Raw genomic sequence first — 22,119 nt, forward strand, 5'->3', positions numbered from 1 at the left:
TAACTATTTGTGACAACAATACCAGGCTAGAATCACACATGCATTTTATGTTGCAACTTTTGGGGCAGTAACACACTGTGGAATCAAAAGGAACAGGAAATATACATGAAGGTGTAATACATCCCTTTCTGCTGGATCCACTTCTGGATTTGGCTATTAAAAAAAAAAAAAAAAAAAAACGGTACCATATACTAATGCCGGGTTCCCACTAGCAGAATATGAGCGCATTTTGCATCTGTATTACAGCTGCAAGTCCCAGGCCACCCATGCCCCTCCTAAGTAAGTATATAATATAAATGATAAATATCCAAACATAGCAATTCTAATGAATTAAAAAGTTGTTAATAATAAAGAAAAAAGAGGCATAAATGGCAAACCAGACAGGCAGGGAAAAACAATGCGGTAGTGATGTGATGGGCGGGGCAACACAAGACCCAGTGCGTTCCGTCACCCCTGAGGAAGTCACTTGGCGACGGAACGCGTGGGGTCCGGTGTGGCCCCGTCCATCACATCACTACCGCATTGTTTTTCCCTCCCAGTCTTGTTTGCCATTTATGACTCTTTTTCTTCATTATTAACAACTTTATCCTTTATTAGAATTGCTATATTTGGATATTTGTTATTTATATGATATACTTACTTAGGAGGGGCATATTGTTCAACTGTATAACATACTGTGGCAGGATGCATTATTGTGTATATTTCCTTTAGGACAGGGTCCAATTCCAGGTAAGAGGGTTCATGGCCTCTCCCCAGGGTGGTGCTCGTGCTCCTAGTGAGCGGTTTTACTGAGTTTTAGATGTCTCTGTCGTTTTGCATATTTTATATGTGATTTTTGCTGTGTCTAGATATCCACACTGTAGATTCTAGATTGTCTAGATATTCACACTGTAAGTAGGACCCCATCAGTACATTGGTTGAGCCCCCCTTTCTATTATATACAAACGGACATGAACTATGGGAATTTTCAAACCCAACCCATTGATTTCTGTAGACTAAATATAGTACCTAAACAGATACATTGGAACAAGCTGTGGATCAGTCCCACCTCTTCCTTCTCATTCTTTTAGGTCAGATGTGGCTATAGTAGATGTGAGGGATCCGGGTGGGCACACAGTCATAGTCAACCCTTAAAGGGCTACCCTGGCCCTAAGACATCTTATCCCCTTTCCAAAGGATAGGGGAGAAGATGTCTGACCGCCGGGGTCCCGCCGCTGGGGACCCGCCCGTCACACCCCTTCCCATAGACTTGCGTAGCGGGGGTGACGTCACACAGGGGCAGAGTCGTGATGTCACAATACTCTGGCCCCGTGGTCAGCACCCCACAGTTTGTGAGCTGGCAGCGCGGTGTGCAGCTCAAAGAGGTGGGTGCCGATTGCCAAATGCAAGATTGCGGGGGTCCCCAGCGGCGGGACCCCCGCGGTCAGACATCTTATCCCCTTTCCTTTGAATAGGAGATAAGATGTCTTAGAGCCGGAGTACCCCTTTAAGTTTGCATATTGAATAAAAATGTTTTACCAGACAAGAACGCAGTTCAGGAAGATACTAAAGGCATTCATTACACAATAATGTTCTCTTTTCGAAAAATATTGGTAAAATCCCTTTAAAATGGAAATTTAAATGCATTGTCAACAGTTTTTCAAAGAATAATACGGAAATAATATGGGTTCAAAATACAGAAGTGTAAATGAGTCCTGAATAAGGAAGAACAAACAAACAGACAAAAGTGCGTATATGTAACTATTATGTAACATCTTGCCACAACATTTTTCAACAAGATTAAAATGCATAAACATGCCAGAAAAAAACGTTCTTGAAAAAACAGCTTTCTCACAAACACTGAGGCAGTTCTTGGTGCAGTAATTAAAGGGGTACTCCAGTGGAAAACATTTTTTTAAATCAACTGGTGCCAGAAAGTTAAACAGATTTGTAAATTACTTCTATTAAAAAATCTTTACCCTTCCAGTACTTTTTAGCAGCTGTATGCTACAGAGGAAATTATTTACTTTTCAAATTTCTTTTTTGTCTTGTCTACAGTTCTCTTTGCTGACAGCTGATGCCCATATCAGGAACTGTCCAGAGCAGGAGAAAATCCTCATAGCAAACCTATGCTGCTCTGGACAGTTCCTGACATGGACAGAGGTGTCAGCAGAGAGCACTGTGGACAAGACAAGAAAAAAATTCAAAAAGAAAATAATTTCCTCTGTAGCATACAGCTGCTGTAAAGTACTGGAAGGGTAAAGATATTTTAATAGTAGTCATTTACAAATCTGTTTAACTTTCTGGCACTAGTTGATAAAAAAAAATGAAGGTTTTTGAGCCAAAGTAAGTATTGGATAAGAAAGGAAGAAAATGTATAGAAGAAAAAAATATATATTTTTCTGTTCTCTTTTGGATCTGTTTGGATTTGTTCTGGCTTTGTTGTTTGTTTTTTGTTGATTTATGTTTTTTAACTTGCTTCAAAACTTAAAATATGAATCCAGCCTAAAGAAGAATACTCACAAAATAAATAGTAATAGCAGCAATGATCTTAACCCCTTAAGGACACAGGGCATATCCATACGCCCCCGTTTCCAAGTCCTTAAGGACACAGGGCGTATGGATACGCCCTGCGCATTTCCGGCCCCAGCCGCTAGCTGGAGCGGAGCCGGTTCCGGATGCCTGCTGAAATCATTCAGCAGGCATCCCGGCATATCGCCCAGGGGGGTCATTATGTCCCCCCATGTCGGCGATTGCCGCAGATCGCTGGACAATTCTGCAGCGGCTTCCGGGTCAATTGGGTCTCCAGTGACCCGGTGACCCGGAATTACTGGCTGATCGGGGGCATCAGAGACGGCCCCGAACAGCCATTGCCAGCAGGGGTGAGGTGGCACTGGTGCCACCTCACGATCGCCCTGATTCGTCGGCCGTCAACCAATCAGGGCGCCTGCTGCGGGTGTCACTCCCGCAACCCGCTCCGCCCCTCTTCCGGAGGGCGTGAGCGGGTGCGGGCAGAAGAAACCGGGTGCTGGGGACCCCGATCCCCGGCTTCCTGTTGGGATCGGGGCCCCAGGAGCGATGGTGGCGGCGGGACTGACCTGCACGGCGGCAGCGTGGAGCAGCAGCAGGAGGTGAGTGACAGCCTCCTGCTGTCGCTTAGCAACAGCTCCCAGCATGCAAAAAGGGCATGCTGGGAGCTGTAGTTATGCAACAGCAGGAGGCAGATTGGTGTTGTAGTTTTGCAACAGCTGGATGTCCCCCCCCCCCCCCCAATGTGAACGTACAGGGTACACTCACATGGGCGGAGGATTACAGTAAGTATCCGGCTGCAAGTTTGAGCTGCGGCAAATTTCCTGCCGCAGCTCAAACTGCCAGCGAGAAACTACTGGGAACCCCCGCCCGTGCGACTGTACCCTAAAAACACTACACTACACTAACACACAATAAAATAAAAAGTAAAAAACACTACATATGCACATACCCCTACACAGCCCCCCTCCCCAATAAAAATGAAAAACGTCTGGTACGTCACTGTTTCCAAAACGGAGCCTCCAGCGGTTGCAAAACTACAACTCCCAGCATGCACTGACAGATCGTACATGCTGGGAGTTGTAGTTTTGCAACAGCTGGATGTTCCCCCCCCCCCCCCCCCCCCCCCCCCAATGTGAACGTGCAGGGAACACTCACATGGGCAAAGGTTTACAATAAGTATTCGGCTGCAAGTTTGAGCTGCGGCAAATTTTCTGCCGCAGCTCAAGCTGCCAACGAGAAACTACTGTGAACCCCCTCACGTGTGACTGTACCCTAAAAACACTACACTAACAAAAAATAAAATAAAAAGTAAAAAACACTACATATACACATACCCCTACACAGCCCCCCTCCCCAATTGAAATGAAAAACGTCTGGTACGCCACTGTTTCCAAAACGGAGCCTTCAGCTGTTGCAAAACAACTACTTCCAGTATTGCCAGATAGCCACTGACTGTCTAGGCATGCTGGGAGTTTTACAACAGCTGGACGCACCCTGTTGGGAATCACTGGCGTAGAATACCCCTATGTCCACCCCTATGCAAGTCCCTAATTTAGGCCTCAAATGCGCATGGCGCTCTCACTTTGGAGCCCTGTCGTATTTCAAGGCAACAGTTTAGGGCCACATATGGGGTATCACCGTACTCGGGAGAAATTGTGTTTTGGGGGGTATTTTCTGCTATTACCCTTTTTAAAAATGTAAATTTTTTGGGAAAATAAGCATTTTAGGTAAAATAAAAATATTTTTTTTACATATACAAAAGTCATGAAACACCTGTGGGGTTTTAAGATTCACTTTACCCCTTGTTATGTTCCCCGAGGGGTCTAGTTTCCAAAATGGTATGCCATGTGTTTTTTTTTTTTTTTTGCTGTTCTGGCACCATAGGGGCTTCCTAAATGCGGCTTGCCCCCAGAGCAAAATTTGCTTTCAAAAAGCCAAATGTGACTCCTTCTCTTCTGAGACCTGTAGTGCGCCAGCAGAGCACTTTTTAACCCCATATGGGGTGTTTTCTGAATCGGGAGAAATTGGGCTTCAAATTTTGCGGGGTATTTTCTGCTATTACCCTTTTTAAAAATGTAAACATTTTGGGAAAACAAGCATTTTAGGTAAAAAAAAAAAAATTTTTCACATATGCAAAAGTCGTGAAACACCTGTAGGGTATTAAGGTTCACATTACCCCTTGTTACGTTCCCCGAGGGGTCTAGTTTCCAAAATGGTATGCCGTGTGTTTTTTTTTTTTTGCTGTTCTGGCACCATAGGGGCTTCCTAAATGCGGCATGCCCCCAGAGCAAAATTTGCTTTCAAAAAGCCAAATGTGACTCCTTCTCTTCTGAGACCTGTAGTGTGCCAGCAGAGCAATTTTCACCCCCATATGGGGTGTTTTCTGAATCGGGAGAAATTGGGCTTCAAATTTTGGGGGGTATTTTCTGCTATTACCCTTTTTAAAAATGTAAACATTTTGGGAAACCAAGCATTTTAGGTAAAAAAAAAATTTTTTTTTACATATGCAAAAGTCGTGAAACACCTGTAGGGTATTAAGGTTCACATTACCCCTTGTTATGTTCCCCGAGGGGTCTAGTTTCCAAAATGGTATGCCATGTGTTTTTTTTTTTTTTTGCTGTTCTGGCACCATAGGGGCTTCCTAAATGCGGCTTGCCCCCAGAGCAAAATTTGCTTTCAAAAAGCCAAATGTGACTCCTTCTCTTCTGAGACCTGTAGTGCGCCAGCAGAGCACTTTTTAACCCCATATGGGGTGTTTTCTGAATCGGGAAAAATTGGGCTTCAAATTTTGCGGGGTATTTTCTGCTATTACCCTTTTTAAAAATTTAAACATTTTGGGAAAACAAGCATTTTAGGTAAAAAAAAAAAAAAATTTCACATATGCAAAAGTCGTGAAACACCTGTAGGGTATTAAGGTTCACATTACCCCTTGTTACGTTCCCCGAGGGGTCTGGTTTCCAAAGTAAGTGCGCCAGCAGAGCAATTTTCACCCCCATATGGGGTGTTTTCTGAATCGGGAGAAATTGGGCTTCAAATTTTGGGGGGTATTTTCTGCTATTACCCTTTTTAAAAATGTAAACATTTTGGGAAACCAAGCATTTTAGGTAAAAAAAAAATTTTTTTTACATATGCAAAAGTCGTGAAACACCTGTAGGGTATTAAGGTTCACATTACCCCTTGTTACGTTCCCCGAGGGGGTCTAGTTTCCAAAATGGTATGCCATGTGTTTTTTTTTTTTTTTTTTTGCTGTTCTGGCACCATAGGGGCTTCCTAAAGGTGACATGCCCCCCAAAAACCATTTGTCGCTCCCTACCTTCTGAGCCCTCTACTGCGCCCACTGAACAATTAACATAGACATATGAGGTATGTCCTTACTCTAGAGAAATTGGGTTTCAAATACGAGTAAAAATTTTCTCCTTTTTACCCCTTGTAAAAATAAAAAAATTGGGTCTACAAGAACATGCGAGTGTAAAAAATGAAGATTTTGAATTTTCTCCTTCACTTTGCTGCTATTCCTGGGAAACCCCTAAAGGGTTAATACACTTACTGAATGTCATTTTGAATACTTTGGGGGGTGCAGTTTTTATAATGGGGTAATTTGTGGGGTATTTCTAATATGAAGACCCTTCAAATCCACTTCAAATCTGAACAGGTCCCTGAAAAATAGTGAGTTTGAAAAATTTTTGAAAAATTTCAAAATTGCTGCTGAACTTTGAAGCCCTCTGGTGTCTTCCAAAAGTAAAAACTCATAAATTTTATGATGCAAACATAAAGTAGACATATTGTATATGTGAACCCAAATTTTTTTTATTTTGAATATCCATTTTCCTTACAAGCAGAGAGCTTCAAAGTTAGAAAAATGCAAAATTTTCATTTTTTTCATCAAATTTGGGGATTTTTCACCAAACAAGGATGCAAGTTACCATAAAATTTTACCACTAAGTTAAAGTAGAATATGTCACAAAAAACTATCTCGGAATCAGAATGATAACTTAAAGCATTCCAGTGTTATTAATGTTTAAAGTGACAGTGGTCAGATTTGCAAAAAACGCTCTGGTCCTTAAGGTGTAAAATGGCCTGGTCCTTAAGGGGTTGAAGGGGTACACTGATATGAGTGGTTCCTGAGTGAGTTGGTTACATCTCTATTAAGCATTAAAGGGGTACTCTGGTGAAAACCTTCTTTCTTTTAAATCAACCGGTGGCAGAAAGTTAAACATATTTGTAAATTACTTCTATTAAAAAATCTTAATCCTTCCTGTACTTATTAGTTGCTGAATACTACAGAGGAAATTCTTTTCTTTTTGGAATGCTCTCTGATGACATCACGACCACAGTTCTCTCTGCTAACGTTATTATAATAATAACGCTTTATTTATTGTTGTCCTTAGTGGGATTTGAACCCAAGTCCCCAGCACTGCTAACCACTGAGCCACCATGCTGCCCTTAGCATACATCTGCTATGCATGGTTGCTAAAATGGACAGATATGTCAGCAGAGAGCACTGTGCTTGTGATGTCATCAGTGTTGCAAAAAGAAAGGAATTTCCTCTGTAGCATTCAGCAGCTAATAAGCACTTGGGGGATTAAGATTTTTTTATAGAAGTAATTTACAAATATGTTTAACTTTCTGCCACCAGTTGATTTAAAAGAAAAAAGGTTTTCACCAGAGTACCCCTTTAATGCTTAATAGAGATGTAACCAACTCACTCAGGAACCACTCATATCAGCAAATAAACTCTATGTATAAATGAAGGTAAATGACCCTGCTGACTTATTAAATATGAATGTGATGAGGCGTGCATACATAATGCATTCAGTACTTTAGTACATGTGAAGATTTCTATTCCATTGCTGCAAATTCCTACAAAAGCTTTTACAGGGGATATTCATGATCCCACCTTCTAACATTTTCTTTGTGTCCCCTTATATTTATTTATCAATGGGAAAAATAGACTGTTGGGCAAAGGAATGATAGACAGACAACAAAGGGAGAAATTTTATTTTACAGTTATTGCTAAGTGGGCCCCTAAAGGGGTACTCCACTGGCCAGCATTCGGAACTAAATGTTCCAAACGCTGTTTTCCTGCTGCAGGGGCTTGGTCACGCCCCCGTGAAATCAAGGCCACGCCCCTCAATGCATCGCGAAAACAGTGTTTAGAACATTTAGTTTCGAACGCTGGCCAGTGGAGTACCCCTTTAAGAGATGACACCACTCCTACACATTACTTGGGCACTGTAATTTGCACTGTGCAGGCTGCAAACTTGCCGCCAAGGGAAGTCAAGATCCATGAAAGGTACTGGTGTAGGTGCCACCTTGTCCCACAAAGGTGTAATGTAATTTTTGGTTTTGATCCATGAAGGTGTAGAGCACTTTAAGCTTTGACCACACTGGGTGTATTTGCAGGGCACACTGTAGGCAAGAGGATACCCTCTCAGAGACCCATAGTAGTACACTAGAAGAGGCTGGTGATGATGGGAAGAATACAAGGTGACAGAAACAGATACAGCTTGTAATCTATAAGAAGATATTTGAGTGACGGATCGGTCCTAATTGGACAATGAATGTACAATAAACTACAAGTGTAATACGATTTTTTTTCTATGCAGGTCGACGGTGCAGATGCAATAATCTGAACCAGAAACAAAGGTAAGAGACATCATAAATTGGTTTTCTACTGATTTGGAAATGTGCCATCTCATAGACAGTAAAGCATTTCCAAGCGAAATTTGCAAAAAAGAATAGGCAAGTCTATTCTTTTTTGCAGGTGCGGGAATAAGGAAATTCCACCTTGTGCATAGTGCAGCAGAATCCCACTAAAATCAATAGGACTCTGCTGCAGCAGCATGTCCTTGCTGAATATTCAGGCATAGACATTCCGCCATGTGAACATAGCCTTACTGTGTATAGGGAGAGACGCATCATTCAGTGCCTGCGGGAAGAGCAGCTGCTGTGACCTGCCCCCATGACTAGTTACCCGGGTCCTGGCAGATTTTATAAACTGTGATTTCTCTGAAATGCCATTTCAGAATAAATCATAGCGTGTCAGGATCATGCTCCCTGCACCTTTTTCATACAGCATAAATTACCCTGACTTTTCATAGTACCATAAATTGGTTTTCTACTGATGGTAGTGATATTTTTGGGAATAATATGTCACTGACAATATTTATTCAGCAGGTAAAATGATTGTTAGTTTAACCCCCATACAAGTGCCGGTATTAATGTCCCTATTATCAGTGTCAGACACATCTTTGTTTGTGCTTAAGATGGGCGTACCTAGCAGGACAGGACGATTTATGCTATGTTCACATGGCAGGATATCCGTTCGAAAAATTTCTGGGCAGACATTCCGCAGACAGCGGGCGATGGCAGAACATGCTGGCGCTAGGACTGCCCAGAAATGCTCCATTACCATAGACTACAATGCATTTACGATTGGATTCCACAGAAAGAAAGAATTGACATGTCAATTCTTTCTGCAGAGGCTGCAAGCAGCAAATGTTTTTGCTGCGGAAATTCCACTATGTGTACGGTGCAGCAGAATCCTACTGAAAACAATTGGACTATGCTGCAACGGAATTTTCGAGCAGAATTCGCAGCTGCCACTGTGTCTGTTTGTTCTACAAGCAGACAAAGCAGGACACACAGGGAAAGTAGAAGGCTGATTCTAGGGACGGTCAGTAGCGCATCCGCAGCGTCAAATACGCAGCGGATGTGCTACTTGTGACCTTACCCTTAGGATGAGATTTATTAAAGGGGTACTCCGGTGAAAACCTTTTTTCTTTTAAATCAACTGGTGGCAGAAAGTTAAACATATTTGTAAATTACTTCTATTAAAAAATCTTAATCCTTCCTGTTCTTATTAGCTGCTTAATACTACAGAGGAAATTCTTTTCTTTTTGGAATGCTCTCTGATGACATCATGAGCACAGTTCTCTCTGCTGACGTTATTATAATAATACTTTATTTATTGTTGTCCTTAGTGGGATTTGAACCCAAGTTCTGTGTCAGCGAGGGATTGGCGTGGACCGTGTCGGTGGACCGGTTATAAATCAAAATTGCAGTCTTTGTGTCGTGACATCAAAGTTGCCATGAAGCCCCCTAACCTAAATTTGTACTGGAAAAACCTGTAAAAGGCTAAGTTTTAACTTAAAAAAAAAAAAAAACAATAATGCTGCACTGTGTTTTTGTTTTTTTGGTGAAAAAATTTTGCAGCCAAATGTTTCCTGCAAATCAACAAGGATTTATGAAACACCATATGCACTTGGTGTTTTTTTGACTCCTCTTTGGTGTTTTTCAGCATTTTTGGGCTTAGTGTGAAATTTTTACAATGGCAGCATGAAGTGACTATGGCATTTTTTTTTCCAAACAAATCTTGGTGTTTTCTCACATAGAAGTCTGTGGGAGAGACAAATCGCCGTTGTAAATGCAATGTGAGTTTGACTTTGGCGTTTTTCGTCTTTTTTAATTTTTTATTTATTTAAGGGTTTAAAAAAAAAGAAGTGGACACAGGAACGGGGATAAACTGTCAAAGAAGAAAAAACACAGCTTACACGCAAAGGCAAAATGCCAGAAAAAAAAAAAAACTCTAAAAAGTGCATGGCAGTTTTTGGGGGTGATGATGCGGAAAAAAAAAATAATAAAAATGGAAACCTAGCCTAAGTCTCTATATTAAATTTAAATTAGAGGCTTGTGGTGAAGGGTTTTTTAATGTGCCTGTGCAACTATGGACGTGTGCCACATAAGGAGGTTTCTTCTATGATTTGTACCAGGTCACTGTCGTAAATCTGGTAGGTTAATGTGGCCATGCTCTTTTACGATGCACTTTGCCCACTTTTTCTAAAGCAGAGACACGGCGTAAATCAGTCAAAAATTCACACATTTCTGCACAACTAATCATTGTGAATAATTTGAGACTTTAAAGGGAACCAATCAGTAGATTTTAGCATATATGACGATTAGCAATGAGTTATATATGCTAAAGTCATTATCCTCACTATCCCAGGCGGATGTCTGTGCCCCCAGGGATGGTGAAAATATTAAGTTATAAAGTCCACCCGGCGAGTAGTCCCCTGGACGGGACTTTCCATTGGACTTTATATTGGACTTTATAGTGGAAATTACGAATATTCACTTTTTTCTGCATATTCGCATATTCCTTCTTTTCACTTGTGGTCCAATTAGAAGATGCAAATATATGCAAATCAAATGAATACGCAAAATTTGCGAATATAGGACAAATATTCATCTATATATTCGCGAAATATCGCCAATTCGAGTATGGCCAATGCCGCTCATCACTATTAGACATGCAGGGGGTTCGAACGCTGGGACCCCCCTTAGCAATCTCCTGTATGGGGCCCCGGCTCTGCTGCAGCCCCTCCCGTACAGGAGGGCGTCACGCCCCTTCTGTATATATCAATATTGGAGAGGCAGAGATGCAGCGTTCGTGATCCCTACCTCTCCCATAGAGGTATATGGGGGGGGGGGTGGTCAGACCCCCAGTGATCAGACACTTATCCTCTATCCACAGGATAGGGGAGAAGTGTCTAACACTGCAGTACTCCTTTAATATCATGCCTGAAAACAAGAATAAATGTTTGTTAAATTTCCCCCTATGTTCTTAGTTTCAGGTGGTTTCAGCAAATTGATCTTATTGTTTTCTTTGTTCCTTAGGGCTCCAGGAGATGAAGAAGCTCAAGCAGAAAATCTTATTGCATCTAAAGGTGATTGAACAGTAATGGTAACTGTGCACATGCATACATACATACTGACCTCATGGTCCTCACTTTTTCATTTCTCTCTTCTATAGCTCGGGGAGCTCAGAAAACAGAGAACTAACAAGACAACCTGTAAGTTTAGTCATAGTAATAAAATGCCCAGCGTCATTCACTCGTCACCTTGCTGAAATGATTGGGCTGCATTGTTTAGCTTAATACGATCAAGGGGGCACAATCTGGGGTTAGTTTGGGGACAGATGATAAGCAATGTGAGAAAATATTACCTAACTGAAAGAGTAGTAGAAGCTTGGAACAAACTCCCAGCAGATGTAGTTGGTAAATCTATAATGAGTGAATGCAAAGAATAGAAGGACAGACCAGATGAACCGCATGGTCTTTTTCTTCTGTAATTCTATGAAATAAAATTCTTAAAGGGGTACTCTGCCCCTAGACATCTTACCTCCTACCCAAAGGATAGGGGAAAAGATGTCTGATCACGGGGGTCCCGCTGCTGGGGACCCTCACGATCTCGACTGCGGAACCCCACACATCCGGTGCAAAGAGTGAACTTGGCTCCTTGCCGGATGAGTGGCGATGCGGGATGAAGGCTCGTGACTTCACGGTCACGCCCCACTTGTGACATCACGGCCATGCCCCCTCAATACAAGCCTATGGGAGGGAGCATTACAGCCGTCACACCCCTTCCCATAGACTTGCATTGAGGGGGCGTGGCCGTGATGTCACAAGCAGGGTATCATGAGCCTTTGGCGCTGCACCCAATGCTCTAAACGAACACCGGGTGCAGCAGGGAGATTGCAGGGATCCCCAGCGGCAGGACTCCAGCGATCAGACATCTTTGTATAGGGGGATAAGATGTCTAGGGGCAGAGTACCCCTTTAATTTTATTTGTTTTTGTACCTGTTCTGTTAAACCTAAAAATGTATTGCAAGGGTAGGAACATACTTTACAGGTCCCATACTAAAGGACAGAACTATTCTTCTCACACAAACCCTAAAACTAATCTAAAAAGGCAAGTTAAAGGGGTATTCCAGAACAGGGTATAAGAGTCTGATTGTGAGGGGAAGGCCCAACCACTGGGAGCCGCTTCTCGAGACCACAGTGGGTCCCAGCAGTTGGATTCCAAGTGATCAAATACTTATTCCCTTTCTTGTGATGCACTTACGGTATATAGTACTAGCCACACTCCAGCGCTGGGCACCAGCAACCAAGCAGAGGGCGGGGGGGGGGGTGGGCTGAATGGGCATAATTATGCAGTGCCAGCATATGCGCCCCGTATTTGGAAATTTCTTTTGAAATTGTACCCAAAGGATAGGGGATAAGATGTATGATCACAGGGGTCCTGCCACTGAGGACCCTCGGGATCCTGGTGCAGTCCCCGGCATTCTGTGCTGGGTGCTGCCTCCGAAACGGGGATGCGACATCACAGCCATGCCCCCTTATAGACATGAATGGAGAGGGCATGACGGCCATCATGCCCCTTCCCATAGACATGAATGGAGGGGCATGGCGTCACTAGGGGGCGTGGCCATGACATCATGTCCCCGTTTCGGAGGCAGTGAATGCCGGGGGCTGCACCAAGATCACGGGGGTCCCCAGCGGCGGGACCCTTGCGATCATACACCTTATCCCCTATCCTTTGGATAGGAGATAAGATGGATAAAGCCGGAATACCCCTTTAACCTTAGGACTCATGCTGATTTGTATATGGTGTGTATAGGGCCCTACTGTATCTCTGCATGCCTCTGAGTATATATGTATATAAAATGCTGCCTACTTATTATTGTTCTCCTTCCTTATTAGGACCCCAGGGATTACCAGAGAACAAACAACGCAAAAAACTTTAAAGAGCGCTTCACCTACTACCACCCATCGTGAATCAGGCCTCCCCTTTCCGCCATGTTGTGCGTCTGCACCACATGTGAACTTCTTATTTACCATTTGTTTCTCAGTGCTGTCTGTGCTCTTCACTTGTAGCGTCTTAGCACTTTGTGGCAGACATTTTCCTAGAGGCTTAGAAGGAGTTAAGATGTTGGTAACCTAAACTTTGTGGCCAATGTTTGTTCCTGTTCTCAGTCACAGCACATGCCACATTAGGGAAGGAAATTTCACTGACCGCAGAATTTCTTTTTTCTTTTTATTTCAAGCGTTTCATCTTGTTTACCTCCAAAATCATACATTTATTAAGACAGGTGTGTTAAACAGTCTATATCTATAGGAGGTCACAATAGCCAGATCGAAAAGTGTGCTTGTGCCTTTAAATATACCTAGTTAGTGAGTACTGTGGAGCTACACGTAGTAATGTACGAGATTATGGCGGAGCCACATACCCCGTGTGTTTAGCATATCTGTTATTTGTATATAATCACACATATCTAGTCACATACAGAGTACTGTGCATCTATGTGCTGCAGAACACTGTGTAGGTAACGTATATCCCAAACAGTGCATTTGTCACTCACAAAGCACTGCGAATCCTATGCAGAGTATAGTGGTGCCGACTCCTTACTTCAGCCAATGTTTTTCATAAAACAATAAACACTCTGCTGTAATACTCTGCACTGCTGTACATCGCAACTGCAGGAAGGATTTATCCACAATAAAATTGTCCTAAACATCTTAGGAAGCTAGAAGACATGGTAGCTTGGATACAAAATAGTGTCATGGTTTTGGGATGTACATAAAAAATGCTCATTTGAGACTGCATTGAAATTTGGTGCATTTGATTTAATTCTCTCTATTTAGTTTTTGTTTTTTTGGAACAGTGCCCTGTCAGCACATGCTGCTGTTAGACATTAAAGCAACGCTAAGAATCAAAAATGATATGAAGCAAATTTTAGTATATATAGATCTATTCTTTAAGAGACACCGCATTACGTATTCTGCTAAAAGCGTTACTATCACTTTAAGTCGGGGGCTGGGTGTTTAGACCCTCCCCTGAGCTGGGAGAAATGCTTAGATAAGCTCTACTATTCTTGGCTTTGCCTGTCTCATTGCCGGATTTTGGTTCCATAGTATGGAGTCCGACTCTTGCAACGAGACTAGGAAAGTAGCGATCCATGGAGTGAAGTCCTTAGCTCAGCTGTCTAGAAATTGGCTGGGGTCTGGACAACCAGATTCAGACCAATCAAAACTTTTGGTATGTCTGTGTGGCATGTAAACAGTCTTTTAATGTGACAATAACGCTTTAAGTTTAGGACTGTATTTCGTGTCATGACATGAAGATCGCAGTGTCACGCTCAGGGCTAAAGTCCTGCAGGAACACATGGGAACTGAGTTCCTGCACTTTTTCCCAGCAGGAACACCATTCCCATTAGCAGGAGTCCTGCAGGACCAGCCCTTGAGTGGAAATCTTGGATGAGTTCCATTACTTTTTTCCAGGACTTGACCCCTGGTCACAGTTATCCAACATCTAAATTTAATGGATTTTTGTTTTCAGGTCACATGGAATTTTGCAAGCATTGACCGCGATTCAAGTCTGCGATTGGCCTTTTTTTTTAACTGTCAAATCCCAACTCACAGACAAATCCCACAGATGCATTTTGCTGTTTTGTCACCAAAGTCGTCATGTAGCCCTAACTTTAAAGAGAAATGTTACATTAACTGCACTTGGCAACTTCACTGGCACTATAATCAGAATTTGAAGAAATATTTTAGGTCAAATTCAAAAATATAAATTTTTTTGCTTAAATTAAATGTTCCGAACGCTGTTTTTGTGCCCCTTGTGGCATCATGGCCTTGCCCCTCAATGTAAGTCAATGGGAGGTAGTGTGATGGCCATCGCACCCCTCCCATTGACTTACATTGAAGGGGCATGGCCATGACATCATGAGGGGCGTGGCTGACCCTTGCAGTGCGAAAACGGCGATCGGAACATTTACTTCCGAATGCTGGCTAGTGGAGTACCCCTTTAACTGCAGGTGCTCCACCCAAGCCAGAATTCTCATCTGTTCCAGTGGCCCCATTATATTGACCCAGTCTCTCCCACTCCTCGGGCAGCTCTTAGGGCAGGGTAGTGCATGATGTGAGCAAAACTCATCTAATCAGATCTATACCAAAACCAGTGGAGGTATTACCCATAGCAACCAATCAAATTTCAACATAAAGCTCTTTAATAAATAAAACATCAATCTTATTAGTTATTAAGGGCAACTCTGCAGTGTGACATTTTTTTATATACAGAAATTGCATTCACATTAGGGCAATTCCCTAATAGTGATGAGCGGCATAGGCCATATTCCAATTCGCGATATTTCATGAATATATGGACGAATATATGTCATATAGTCGTGAAATTCGCATATTCGTTAGATTCGTTTTTTTGCGTATATGCGAAAATATATGTGCATAGTCGCGAATATTGAGCCCTCCCTTCTTTAATGGTATAGGGAACTAATGGGCTATTGCAGTGGTATCCAACCTGCGGACCTCCAGATGTTGCAAAACTACAACTCCCAGCATGCACGGACAGCCGTTGGCTGTCCGTGCATGCTGGAGTTGTAGTTTTGCAACATCTGGAGGTCCGCAGGTTGGAGACGACTGTACTAGCCCAAGGGAGGGCTCAATATTCACGAATATTTCGCATATGCGAAGAGCAGAGAGGGATGCAGTGATCACTGTTATGTGTACTATGAACAAAGGAAAAAAAAGCGAATATTCGTAATTGCAAATATATAGTGCTATATTCACAATATTCACGATTAAAATTTGAATTTCGAATATTCCCGAGCAACACTATTCCGTAATATAATCTGATAAGTTCTTCAATGTATAGGCATGAACCTATGCCGAATCTAGTGCTATTTTCCAGTTAGACAGCGTTGCATTCATTTCCAGTTCTCTTCCTGCCTGACCCTTGTGCAGATGTGGCTGTTTCTGTGGCATGTTCTTACACAATCCAATCTATGTTTCCTAAAACATGTACCGATCTCGCTGTGATTCTGGGGCATCCCCTGCTCCTCCTCGAATAAAAACACAAGCATCTTTTTTTTATTGTGTATGTAAATCTAGTGGCGTCAGAACAATGTGAAATAAACTTGTATATCTAACCCTCCAATGCCTTGAAAGATTGAGTTTATACATTTGTGGAGCTGTAAGGCCAGCCGCCGCCTTTAAATTGAATGGGTAAATTCCAGTGTTGTCACCTCGTGACATTTTCCTATAACTCTTCCTATTGATTCTATAACTGCTTTTTGTCTCTGCTCTTATTGGTGCACAGGACCTCTCCTTTGTTTGCCTATAGTCTATAAATCCTGTCTCCTGTAATCTCTGCTCCATATAACCTGTATAGCTCTATAAATCCACATATTGATTTATATGACTATTCTTTACGATTGATATTGCCTACACATGCCTACCTCATCTATTCTTGTATTTTATAAGCACTGACAGAGAGGGTTTTCATGGCTCTAGTATTGGTATAAAAAAGCTCAGCATGTTGTATCCTGTAAAGAAGCGCATAGACGTAACTTGTCTGGGGTAAAGGAAATAGGTTAGGACAAAAACACATAAATCAAGGACAACATACGATATTTCATATGCAATTATATTTATTCAAGTAAAACATAAGTTTCGTATAACAACTGTTGGGGGCCAGTGGTGTTTACATATACATAGAAAGATAGTGTAGATGGGATAACGGATGGCCAGGGGAAGACTAGTCTTTCCCTATATAGTGGCCCTGCCTAGCGGTACTGCAGGTCCCCTGTCCTTGTGACCTGGGGCTACACTGGAACCTCCTAGTGACCCTAGGTTACAAAGGGGACAATCAGTCCTAGTACTGTATCGCTAAGGCTGTATCCTGTAAAGAAAATAAAAAAATAAAATATATATAAACAAGCAGCTGGTAAAATAGTGGATAGGAGGTATGCGTCACTGAGACTTTTTGCCTCAGTGACACATACCGCTCATCCACCATTTTACCATCTCCCTGCTTACTATATACTCTGTGGGGGACGTGTATCATTATTTGTGTATGGTAGAAGCATTTTACCCCTTTTCCCGAATTCTAAATTATGTGCAGAAGCGCTAAATTTATCAATCAAGTGCAATGAGCTTCATAAATTGCGGGTAAATATAGTAATCTCCTCAATCCACTCTTTGGAAAATAGAATCAATGATTTAGAGCATCTTGCTACGTTAAGTCCAAGATGGCTTATATTTGCGCAAAGAAAACAGCTCTTGCGGCAAAATTTTTGGTGTAAAGGAAAAGTATGCAGTTAATAAATCCATGCGTACTATAGATATCACTCCAAGGTACCCCGATTCAGCCACATCGGGAGGACATGCTCTACCAAAACATGAGCAAAAAAATGCGCAAAAAAAGGGCTTGCGCAAAATCTTGCGCAAAAAAATACACACAAAACAAGGGTAAAATCTTTGATACATGTCCCCCTGTATGTATGTATATATATATATATATATATATATATATATATACACAGTCATGGCCGTAAATGTTGACACCCCTGAAAAGGATTGCAGTAACACATGTTTTGCTATACACATGTTTATTCCCTTTGTGTGTATTGGAACTAAATCAAAAGATGGAGGAAAAAAAGCAAATTGGACATAATGTCACACCAAACTCCAAAAATGGGCTGGACAAAATTATTGGCAGACTTTCAAAATTGTGGAAAAATAAGATTGTTTCAAGTAGAGATGAGCGAATCGAAGCTGATGAACCCGAATTTCATGAAATATTCGATTCACAACGAATGTGAATTTCGCCTCGATTCTATTGTGCGAATTGCTTCATTAAACTCCATTTACTGCGGTGCATGCTCCAGGGCATCTAAAATGATGGATCCACATGTCATTACATGGGGCAGGGGATGCTGGGAAGGCGGGAAGGGAAGTAGGCAAGATGACCCTGAATCACATGCAGGGTGCAGCCTATCAGCAGCCAGTCACCCCTGTGATGTCACAGCCCTATATATTCGGCAGCCATTTTCCGGCTCGTCATTTCATTCATTACACTGCAGAGAGATAGGACGGACATCGCTGTGTGTGTGTTACACAGAAAAGCTTGTTGCAGCAGCGTTTCACCTCTCAGTCACCTCAGCCTTCTGTAGGACACAGAGCACAGCGTTTTTGCACAGAAATGAATTCTTACTGAAGCGATTAACCCCTCAGTCACTGTGAACAGCATTGGATTACAGAGACCTGTGTGTGGCCTCAGCTGCAGAAATGTTTTCAGAGGAGGGAGAAATTGTTTTTTTTAGGGCAAATCTTTGTCTTTGTTCCACAACAACTGGTCTGCTGGTTATACTAGTCTGTAGTTGGTATAAGCCATACCCAGCAGTCCATTCCTAATAGTATTTGAGAGAGAATCTTTTAGCAATTTTTGGTTTAGTACACAGTGACTGTGTGCTGCAGCACTGTTGTACACTGCTGGTGCTGTGGGCATTTTTTTTTACTTGCGCATTGTAGCACCCTTATAAGTGCATACCACATACCTACATCTAAGTGGTGTACTATTTTGTACCTGTTAATCTGTCAAGGGCCTACATACTTTGAAAGTAGAGCCAAAAGTAATCACCGGCTGGCGTTTTACTCAAATAATTTTTGAAGCGTAAATTAGTGCATTTTTCTGCCCTCATAAGTGCATATCACATATGTACATCTAATTAGTGTATTATTTTGTACCTGTTAAACTCTCAAGGACCTAGATACTGTAAAAGGCCAGGGAAAAGTAATCATCGACTGCTGTTTTACTAAAATGCGTTTTTTTAAGCGTAGTGTAGAGCATTTTTCCGCCATCATAAGTGCATACCACATACCAACATCTAAAAAGTGTATTATTTTGGACCTGTTAAACTCTCAAGGGCCTAGATACTGTGAAAGAACAGCCAATAGTACACACCTGCTGCTGTTCTAGACAAATACTGTTTTAGTGAAGCGCATTGTACTCCCGTCATATACACAATAAGTATGTCAGGCAGAGTAGTGCCAGGACATGCACAGAGGAGTAGCAGATGCTTAAATTCATCAGACGCAGGCAGAATTCGCAGCAGAGTAGGGGTGTGTGCCAGCCGGAATCGCAGCAATAGGTTTGAGCTCCCGCTGCTGCTTGATAGTCTCCTCGTGCTAATGCTACCACCCCCAGGCTCTGTCATTGTGCTGCCATATGGAATGGTTCAAAGATTGCAAAAAAATGGTCTGCGGTGGCGCTGCCTTGTAGAGAACGGAATGAAGCTTCGGACTTATATTTAAAATCTCATTTATTGTAACATAAACTGAGATGTGGACATGCAAAACGCGTTTCGATGGTAAGTTCCCCCTTTCTCAATTGCAAGAATTATAGTATATATATACTATAATTCTTGCAATTGAGAAAGGGGGAACTTACCCTCGAAACGCATTTTGCATGTCCACATCTCAGTTTATGTTACAATAAATGAGATTTTAAATATAAGTCGGAAGCTTCATTCCGTTCTCTACAAGGCAGCGCCACCGCAGACCATTTTTTTTGCAATCTTTGCACCATTCCACAAGTCTACTGCCGATCTCTCATCGAGGACCCGGCTGGATCCTGCAGGCTGCAACCAGAGACCATCTGACCCCACACGGAGGGGAGATATGCACATATCAAGCCAAAGCCCAGGTGAGTACCACTAACACTGGGGTTGCGGACCGGGATTATCCCACTGAATTACGCGAGGCGCTATCCTCTCCCTGTCTCTTTTATCTCTTTTCCACATTGTGCTGCCATATGGTCTCCTCATGTCATGCTGATGCTACCACCTCCAGGCTCTCTCATTCTGCTGCTTGGTGGTCTCCTCATGCTAATGTTACCACCTCCATGCTCTGTCATTGTGCCACCATATGGTCTCCTCATGCTGATGCTACCACCTCCAGGCTCTGTCATTGTGCCACCATATAGTCCCCTCATGCTGATGTTGCCACCTCCAGGCTCTCTCATTGTGCTGCTCTATGGTCTCCTCATACTGATGCTGCCACCTCCAGGCTCTCTCATTGTGCTGCTCTATGGTCTCCTCATGCTGATGCTACCTCCTCCACGCTCAGTCATTGTGCCACCATATGGTCTCCTCATGCTAATGCTACCACCTCCAGGCTCTGTCACTGTGCCACCATATGGTCTCCTCATGCTGATGCTGCCACCCCCAGGCTCTCTAATTGTGCTTCTCTATGGTCTCCTCATGCTGATGCTACCACCTCCAGGCTCTGTCATTTTGCTGCCATGTGACATGTGACTTCTTGTTAGATTTGGTCCTTTGTACCCACACGCTGTGGCCTGGGACACTAAAACTTGGGAGTTAAAATTTCAATTTCAAATACTCAATCTGAACCCCTTAACGACCACGGACGTATATTTACGTCCGTGGCCCGCTCCCGCGATATAACGTGCGGTCATGCGGTGACCGCGTGTCACATCTGGTCGGTCCCGGCATGTAACTGAAGCCGGGACCTGGGGCTAATAGTGCGCGACAGCAATCGTGGTGCCGCGCTATTAACCTTTTAGACATATCTAAAACGAAAGTAACACCTTCCCGGCTGCTGAGTGAGGCTGATTGGGACCACCACAGTGAAAATGGGGTGTCCTGATCAGCTAGGACAAGAGCAGAGGGTCACTAATCTTCCTCCAGTGCGTCTGATCGGTGATTGATTGCTCCAAGCCTGAGATTCAGGCTTAAGCAATCGACCGCCGATAACACTGATCAATGCAAAGCTATGGCTTTGCAGTGAACACTGCTGGCAATCAGTGTATGCAATGTTATAGCCCCCTATGGGGGTCTATAACATTGCAAGAAAAAAGTGTAAAAAAAAGTTAATAAATGGGATTTAACCCTTTCCCTAATAAAAGTCCAAATCACCCCCCTTTTCCCATTAAAAAAAACATAAATAAATAAATATAAACATATGTGGTATCGCCGCGTGCGTAAATGTCCGAACTATAAAAAAAATATAATCAATTACACCACAGGGTCAATGGCGTACGGGCAAAAAAATTCCTAAGTCCAAAATAGAGTATTTTTGGTCACTTTTTATATCATGAAGAAATGAATAAAAAACGATCAAAAAGTCCGATCAATACAAAAATGGTACCTATAAAAACTTCACATTACGCAACAAAAAATTAGCCCTCATACTGCCCCATACGCAGAAAAATAAAAAAAGTTATAGGGGTCAGAAGATGACAATTTTAAACGTATAAATTTTCCTGACAAAATCAAACCAACATAAGTAGGGTATCATTTTAATTGTATGGACCTACAGAATAAAGTTTAGGTGTCATTTGTACCAAAAATGTACTGCGTAGAAACGGAAGCCCCCAAAAGTTAAAATTTTTTATTTTTTCTTCAATTTTGTCGCACAATGATTTTTTTTCCCGTTTTGCTGTAGATTTTTGGGTAAAATTGCTGATGTCAATGCAAAGAAGAATTGATGGCGCAAAAGATAAGCCATCATATGTATTTTTAGGTGCAAAATTGAAAGGGTTATGATTTTTAAAAGGTGAGGAGAAAAAAACGAAAGTGCAAAAACGGAAAAACCCGTGGTCCTCAAGGGGTTAATTTCAAAATGTTAAATTTAAATATCTTTAATTTCAATGGTCTCCTCATGCTTCTGCCAACTCCAGGCTGTGCCATTCAGACACTATATGGTCTCCTCATGCTTCAGCCACTATATGGTCTCTTCATGCTTCAGCCACCTCCAGGCTGTGTCATTCTGCCACTATATAGTCTCCTCATGCTTTAGCCACCTCTAGGCGGTGCCATTCAGTCACTATAGGGTCTCCTCATGATTCAGCCACCTCCATGCTGTGTCATTCCGCCAATATATGGTTTACTGATGCTGCTGGGCCTGGGCCTAAAAAATTTTATGGTAGCACTAGCTACCATAAATTTTC

At 42.3% G+C, this 22,119-nt stretch overlaps 1 protein-coding gene across 2 annotated transcripts in view; it reads left to right on the top strand.

Annotated features, from left to right (window-relative positions):
- Window positions 1-16,305, top strand: part of FXYD6 (FXYD domain containing ion transport regulator 6) — a 115,578-nt gene extending 99,273 nt beyond the window's left edge. For both annotated transcript variants that reach the window (XM_056542774.1, XM_056542775.1), the window contains exons 5-8: window positions 8,118-8,157; window positions 11,188-11,237; window positions 11,324-11,363; window positions 13,053-16,305. In XM_056542774.1, coding sequence (XP_056398749.1) covers window positions 8,118-8,157; window positions 11,188-11,237; window positions 11,324-11,352 — 119 coding nt within the window. In that variant the 3' untranslated portion in view covers window positions 11,353-11,363; window positions 13,053-16,305. The remainder of the gene's footprint in view (window positions 1-8,117; window positions 8,158-11,187; window positions 11,238-11,323; window positions 11,364-13,052) is intronic.
- Window positions 16,306-22,119: the final 5,814 nt, after the last annotated feature.

This window comes from Hyla sarda, chromosome 10, assembly GCF_029499605.1.
Source record: "Hyla sarda isolate aHylSar1 chromosome 10, aHylSar1.hap1, whole genome shotgun sequence".
In the NCBI taxonomy this organism is placed as follows: Eukaryota; Metazoa; Chordata; class Amphibia; order Anura; family Hylidae; genus Hyla; species Hyla sarda.